At 40.7% G+C, this 7840-nt stretch overlaps 1 protein-coding gene across 2 annotated transcripts; it reads left to right on the forward strand.

Annotated features, from left to right (window-relative positions):
• The first annotated feature begins 923 nt into the window (after positions 1-923).
• Positions 924-4162, forward strand: LOC125262129 (immunoglobulin superfamily member 1-like). Of its 2 annotated transcripts, none has more exons than XM_048180686.1 (7): positions 924-1307; positions 1583-1891; positions 2017-2307; positions 2555-2875; positions 3036-3356; positions 3435-3572; positions 3663-4162. In XM_048180686.1, the coding sequence occupies exons 2-7, from the start codon at positions 1681-1683 to the stop codon at positions 3878-3880; spliced, it is 1500 nt and encodes a 499-aa protein (XP_048036643.1). In that variant the 5' UTR covers positions 924-1307; positions 1583-1680; the 3' UTR covers positions 3881-4162. The 2 variants fall into 2 exon arrangements, with proteins under 2 accessions (XP_048036643.1, XP_048036642.1); XM_048180685.1 differs by having other exon boundaries at positions 928-1307; positions 2014-2307; positions 3663-4161.
• Positions 4163-7840: the final 3678 nt, after the last annotated feature.

Genomic DNA, 7840 nt, shown 5'->3' on the forward strand with positions numbered 1-7840 from the left:
GGCGCCCATCGCGCATATGGCTCAATTAACATGATCGTTATAAAGGTGTTTAAACTGCAATACACATCCACTTGCACATATTTGTCAATCGGAATATTAGATATTTCATGCTATAGTCAACAAAGTTGTGAATATTTTGAATAACAAAGGAAAAATTAAATGAAAGCAGATTATGATTCATACAGTGCTGCGGTGTGTCACATAACAAGCAATGACGCGTCACCATGGAAACCATAAAGCGATACGTTCTAAATAACGGTCGCTTCAAAAAACTCACGCTGGGGGGTCAGCCAGAATATTTAAAACTTACGTGCGAAAGGGTTAACCTTGGTTTCTGGTTTTATTTTATAGAATCCATGGAAACACCAAACACACTCCTGCTCTGCTTCATACTACAGTAATGTTAATAATCGCATCCACAAACACGTTTTCTTCCCGAGTCCTATCCCTATTCTTTTGCACCGTCCGTTGAAGTGGAGACCACATGTCCCAAGATTCTGCTCTCAAACTTGGCGTCATCAAGCTACGCCTTTGTTTTGAATAGGCTTCTAGTGACCTCTAGCGGACAAAATTATTACATATTGTACCTTTAAGTGTCTTCAGCAGAGCAGAAACTCATGTCACTAGTTGACTTTCACAGCCTCATTGTGTTCATAATCACACTCTTACAAACTATTATAACTCTAAATTTCAGGGAAAATATTTTTTACATAAAGACTGAAAGAACTGTCAGAAGCTTAATGATGGTGATGTTAAAGTAAGTAATATATTGTTGTAAGTCTACAATGTTTTTAAATGTCTCTGTTTTTTCATCTCAACAGCCAGTGCTCTAATTTCTGCAGCTGGTAAGTAACAGACTGTTAGTCACTCTTTTAAAACTCACATCTTATTCTAGTTACATGAGATGACTGACGGTTTTTGCTAGTTTGCATGTTTAACATGTTGTAAGATGTGAGTTGATTAAGAATATAGTTATTTTATTTTTTAGGTGGATATAGTATCAGGCTGGTGAATGGTAATAATGGTTGCTCTGGGAGAGTGGAGATCCTTTATAATGGTCAGTGGGGAACAGTGTGTGATGATGACTGGGACATGAATGATGCTGCTGTGGTGTGCAGACAGTTGGGATGTGGAGAAGCTGTTAGTGCAAAGTCCCAGGCTTATTTTGGCCAGGGAAGTGATCCGATCTGGTTGGATAATGTGAGATGTTCAGGAAGTGAATTATCCCTCACACAGTGCTCACACAATACTATTGGAAGCCATAACTGTGGTCACAGGTGAAGATGCAGGTGTCGTCTGCTCACAGGGTAAAAGTATAAATGTTTCCCCAGATCCAAGATGGCATTGTGTATTTGCTGTTTTGCTTGTGATGAAAAGAGTATCAAAGAGATTAAAAACAACATAAACCTACAGTGTTTGGCCCCAAATAATAATAATATATATCAAATAAAAAAACAAGAGAAAGCAAAGGGGCTCTGCACATTAGGTGCTTGTTTCCAAACAATGTCAAACATTTACAATATACAAATACTTGCAACATAGTTTTTAATCACATTGTACTTACATTTTTGTATCTTACCAGACATACGATTGGTCGGTGGATCTGATTCCTGCTGCAGTGGAAGAGTGGAGATCCATCATAACGGTCAGTGGGGAACCGTGTGTGATGATAGCTGGGACATGAATGATGCTGCTGTGGTGTGCAGACAGTTACAGTGTGGATCAGCCATCAGTGCACCTCAAAGTGCTGCCTTTGGTCAAGGCAGTGGATCGATCTGGCTGGATGATGTTGGATGCTTAGGAGGTGAAGGAAAACTCACACAATGTTCACACAGTGGACTAGGAAAACACAACTGTAAACATGGTGAAGATGCTGGTGTTGTTTGTTCAGGTAAATCTTTTGCATCTTGACATTATTTTGAGAGAAATGATCAATAGAAATTACATTAAGCTTCATGTATTTCATAATTTTCATCTTAACAAGTAATTTTAAATAGATGCATATTTCTTTAGCAGGTGACCTGCAGAAGCCCACACTTTCCCTGATCTCCACACATGCAGTTGTTTCTCCTGGAGAAAACATTCAGTTCAGATGCACAACACCTAAATCAAGATGCAATGCTGATGCTGAATTCCACCTCTTCATAAATGGATCGTCTATATTATCCTCTCAGAAACATGTATCTGGTGTGACTTTCAACCCTGTTAATGTAGGCGTCTCACATCAGGGCAGCTACAGCTGTAATTACTCCTACAAAAATGGCATTATAAAGTCACCTTGGAGTGACACTATTAAAATCACTGTGGGTGAGTGTTTGATCTCTGCTCATTGTCTACATCATATCAATGCATTAGTTAAATTAGTTTGATTAGATGAAAGTGAATTCATTCTGTATTGATGTCTTATGTTTTGTTTGTGCTGGTGATTTATAAAATGGCTGAATTATATTTTGATCCTGAGAAGATGCAGCTCTTGAAGACATTTTTATTTGTTTAAAGCTGTTTGAATTTAATGCTTGAGGCTCTGTAATATAAATGTATTCTTGTTTTCTAGTGCACTTGCAGCAGCCCAGCATTCCCTGCATTGCTCCTGATGGACAGTTTGATGTTGGGCCTCAGGGGCCAGTGATCACCAGGGATCACAGTTTCACCATCATCTGTTCCACTCAATCTCAGTATCCTGGAGGCTCCTTCTACCTGTTTAGAGAAGCAAATATCGCCAAGAGTCAGTCAGCTGTCGATCTCTCTGCCTCCTTCTCCTTTCCTGAGGCAGATTTTTCACATGAGGGAAAATACAGTTGTGTTTATGAAGTCATTTTGTCCTCACGCTCCTTCCGTTCACCTGCCTCTGAACTGCTGGTCATCACTATCACAGGTACTGATGTCTTTTTTGTGTTTAGGCTGCTGATTTGTAAAAATGGCTGTGAATTAAATTTTGATCCTGAGAAGATGCAGTTCTTGAAGCCATTTTTATTTAAAGCTGTTTGAATTTAATGCTTGAGGCTCTGTAATATAAATGTATTGTTGTTTTCTAGTGCACTTGCAGCAGCCCAGCATTCCCCGCATTGCTCCTGATGGACAGTTTGATGTTGGGCCTCAGGGGTCAGTGATCCCCAGGGGTCACAGTTTCACCATCATCTGTTCCACTGAATCTCAGTATACTGGAGGATCCTTCTACCTGTTTAGAGAAGCAAATATCACCAAGAGTCAGTCAGCTGTCGATCTCTCTGCCTCCTTCTCCTTTCCTGAGGCAGATTATTCACACGAGGGAAACTACAGTTGTGTTTATGAAGTCATTTTGTCCTCACGCTCCTTCCGTTCACCTGCCTCTGAACTGCTGGTCATCACTATCACAGGTATTGATGTGTAAGAGTCTAAAACAAGCTGGACTGTTGGTAATGAAAGATTAACTCAAAACCGTGTGTCTCTCTCAGCCTCCCTGCTTCCTGTCATTGGTGCTGCGGTGTCAGCTGTGCTGCTCTTATTGTCTGTCCTCATAATCATCCTCCTAATCAAGAGAAGACAAAAACAAAGGAATAAGGAAACTAATTTGAAGTGCTCTTTTAAAAAACGTAATGTAGCATTCCATAAAAACTATTAGATGTCTTGATTAACAATTCATTTAATAATTATGTCCCTTTATTTCTATGCAATCTCTCTAGGAGGATCAGCTAATACATATGCAGGTGGATCCCAAGATAACAAATATGAAGATGATGATGAGGCTGATTATGAAAATGTGGAACTTGATGAAAACATGGATCACAATGACTCTGAACAGGACTATATTAATATAGACTCTGATCATTCTGAAGATGACTATATCAAGGTGGACGCGGATGACTCTGAAGATGGACTATATCAATGTGGACGCGGATGACTCTGAAGAGGACTATGTCAATGCGAATGTTACAGAGAATAAAAGTGTGCTGGACAAATCTGATGATAACATTTATGAAAGCTGTTGTGAGTGAACCCAAAATACTGTAATTAATGAGGCTCCAAACAGATGGGTGTAATGAAGAGTGTGATGAACAGAGACAACAGATGACTAAATCTTTTATATTTGTATTAATAAGACTTGCAACACTTTTAATGGTAACCTTAAAATAAGTTTAAAGTTTAAAATAAGAAAATATAAGGAGATACAGTATTTTGGGTATAGACAAACAATTTAATGGCATATATTGTCAAATACTGGAAATGAACAAACTCAACAGGGTGTTGTTTAATACTACTAGTATTAGGAATATTAAGTGCTCTTCAAGTCTTTTTCAACCTGTGCGCCACCCCCCCCCCCCCTGATATACTGCTAAATAAAGTGAATAAAACAGTTTTTTGTTGTTGTTGTTGTTGTTGTTGTTTTTTTAAATAATCTTGTGTGTCTTGAAAGTAAGGGCTAGTTTAGGTTGTGAACCTACACTAAAAGAAACCATTTGTAAGAATATTGTCATGAATATTCATGCCAGCAGGAACCAGTGAAAATATCTCAGGAACTGATTTTACACCTGTTAACACCTGTTTAGTGTGTGATGCATTAACATTTCTCTCAACTTCTCAGTAATGCGATTTCCAGAATCAGTGACGGTCACGCTAAAAGCAATAAAACTGGTGAAGTGAAGACCATTAGCTCTGAAAAGTCTGCATGATGATATGGGTCGCATGGGTGTAGAGTGAACCTTAGACCTTGTTCACAAATGTTTTTATTGGCCTAAGATGTCAGCCGATGTGGAAAGCAAGATCAAAACCTGTCACCGCTGTGTATGGCGCAAGTCTTTACCTGAAAGATCTGTACTACTTGTCAGTATCACAGCTACAAGGCCACTTAAACTTGTATGCATGGATTTCATCTCAGTGAAGCCAGGTTCAAACCATATCAAAGACATTATGGTCGTTACCAACTAATTCACTAAGTATGCAGTGGCTGTCCCCACCCCAAACCAAAAGGTTCTAAGTACTTTTGGGGCCACTTCTTTGTCCACTACGGCATCCCTGAGAAAATCTATAGTGATCAAGGGCCCGGCTTTAAATCCTGGATCATAAGAGAATTGTGCAAGCTTCATTGGCATCTAGAAAGTATGAACAACACCCTATCATCTGAGAGGGAACCCCATTGAGTGTTTCAATAGGACCCTGTTAACATGCTAGGAACCCTCAAGAATCAGAATAAGAGTCAATGGCGAGATCATGTCAAACCGTTTGTACTACACACCTATAATTGTACTAAAAATTAAGTGACCTCTTTTACCACTTACGAGTTGATGTTCGGGCAACAACCAAGACTGTCTGTCGACTTAGCCACTGGCTTACCAGTCAGTCATCAGCAGGCTCACACCCCCAGTATGTCAACAACTTGAGGCCCAAGTTAAAGAGAGCTACAGGTTAGCTACAGAGAGTTCAAAGACAGCAGATCACAGTAAGATTCAACAAGCACATTGTAAATTCCATCTTATATCTTGAAACAAGGTGATCAAGTCTTGGCCAGGAACGTCCGCGGCTAATTCCAAAGTTAGCAGACTGGTGGTAGTCAGATGTGTATGTTGTTGTGAAACAATTTGAAGGTGTTCCTGTGTATGTAGTGAGGCCAGAAAAACCCACAAAGAAGGAGACTGAAGAACCCTTTATCATGATCTCCTGCTGCTGTGAGGTTTCCCATGACCCAAGTGGAAGATGAAGCTTACTGTTAACGATTTCCCTGTATTTTTGCAGTACATTACTGGCAGCACGGTTGCCAGCAATGTACTGTAATGCAATTTTACAGTATAAAGAACATAACAGTATTTTACTGTATTTTTACAGTATTTTGTAATTTGATCTGTTTCTACTGTATTTTACTATACTGTAATATATTGATATTTTACTGCTAAATATTACTTATATTACTTATATTATTGCTAATAATGATAAAATATATTTTAGAATAATATATAGGTTAGTATAGTATATATGTGGGACAACGGGTCTTCGCAGGCCCGCTGTCAGGCGAAACTGGGTTTGCCCAAAAAAAAAAAAAAAGAATCCAAAAAAAAATATGGCAATACTCGCAGAGATGTAAGTGTAAAGTGATGTTTATTTACAGTGCTCGAGAGGTGAAACAGTCCCAGTAGACAAACAACCAAAGCTATTTACAAAAGTAACAAACAAAAAAAACAAATAGGAAAAAAAAACTGCACAAAACAACAAAGAAAGAAAAATGTATATATATAAATATATACACGCAAACTACCTCAATGTCAAAATGTCAAATAAATCGCTCACGGCACCACACTTGCTCGCTTGCTCGCCAGGTTAACTGACAACCTTTTCTTATTTGGGGCTCCTCTTTATAGTCCAAGCCCCACCCATTTTGTTAAAACCATCATCAACATGAGTGGGTAAGTATTCAGGTGAGTATATTGCAACATTACATAAATATTTACACACATAAAATAACGAAATACATATAAACAAAAAAATAAAGTCAAAATAACAAATACAAATATAGACATAAATAATAATAAACACATAATAATAGTGCAACTTTCCATTACCCCCCCCCGTGTGACTTGCGTGTATGACGACCAGCGTGCTAATGGCGTGCGTGTGCACCCACAACGCCTCAGCAGGGAACGGAGGATGAGGTAAGTTGGGCTGAGTGTGTGTGTGTGTGTGTGTGTGTGCTGCGCTAACCAACAGGGACAGGTCACTCTGTCACATCACCTCCCCCCTCTCCAGGCCGCAAACTGACCGGATTTCGGGACAGGTAGTCGGCAATTTTGTTTTGGGGTCCAGATCGATGTCTGACCTTAAACTGGTAGGGTTGCAGGGAGAGATACCACCTAGTCACCCGGGAGTTGTGGTCCTTCATGGTGTGGATCCACGTCAGGGCTCGGTGATCTGTCTCCAGGGTAAACTCCCTTCCTAGCAGGTAGTACCTGAGGCTCTCCAAGGCCCACTTGATCGCCAGACCTTCCTTCTCCACTGTAGAGTATCGGCTTTCTCTGGGTAGCAGTTTCCGGCTCAGGAACGCTATGGGCCTCTCTTCGCCCAGGTCTCCTTGGGCCAGGACTGCTCCAATCCCCACAGCTGAAGCATCTACCTGAACAATGAACGCCTTTGTGAAGTCCGGACTTATGAGGACTGGGCCAGAACACATCTGCCTCTTTAGAGTGTTGAAGGCCATTTCACATTCCTCAGTCCAGATAATCGGGTTCTTCACGTTCTTACAGAGGAGGTTGGTCAGTGGGACAGCAGTGGTAGAGAAGTTGGGATGAATCGTCGATACCACCCCACCAGTCCTAAGAAGGATCTGACCTCTTTTTTTGTCCTTGGTTTGGGCTGCGTCGAACAGCTTCTACCTTGTCCACTTGAGGCTTTAACTCTCCGTTTCCCAGGTGGTAACCAAGGTAGTTAGTCTCAGACTTCGCCCATTCACATTTTGCCACATTTAAAGTCAGACCAGCCTCCTGGATCTTGCTCAGGGTTTCTCTGAGGTGTATAAGATGGTCCTCCCAAGTTGCACTGTATATGAAAACGTCATCCAGATATGCAGCTGACCACTCTTCACAGCCTCTGAGGACTTGGTCCATTAGTCGCTGGAATGTTGCGGGTGCTCCATGCTGCCCGAATGGTAGAATGGTGAACTGGTATAGTCCCAGTGGGGTCCGGAATGCCGTGTAGGTCTGGACGCCTCCTCCAGGGGAACTTGCCAGTATCCTTTACATAAATCCAAAGTTGTAATGTACCTGGCTTGGCCGATACGTTCCAGTAGGTCATCAATGCGTGGCATCGGATAGGCATCAAACCTTGACTGAGCATTCAGCTTTCGAAAGTCAATGCAGATACGTAATGTATCATCCTT

The sequence above is a fragment of the Megalobrama amblycephala genome, unplaced genomic scaffold (genome assembly GCF_018812025.1).
Source record: "Megalobrama amblycephala isolate DHTTF-2021 unplaced genomic scaffold, ASM1881202v1 scaffold612, whole genome shotgun sequence".
NCBI classification, from domain to species: domain Eukaryota; kingdom Metazoa; phylum Chordata; class Actinopteri; order Cypriniformes; family Xenocyprididae; genus Megalobrama; species Megalobrama amblycephala.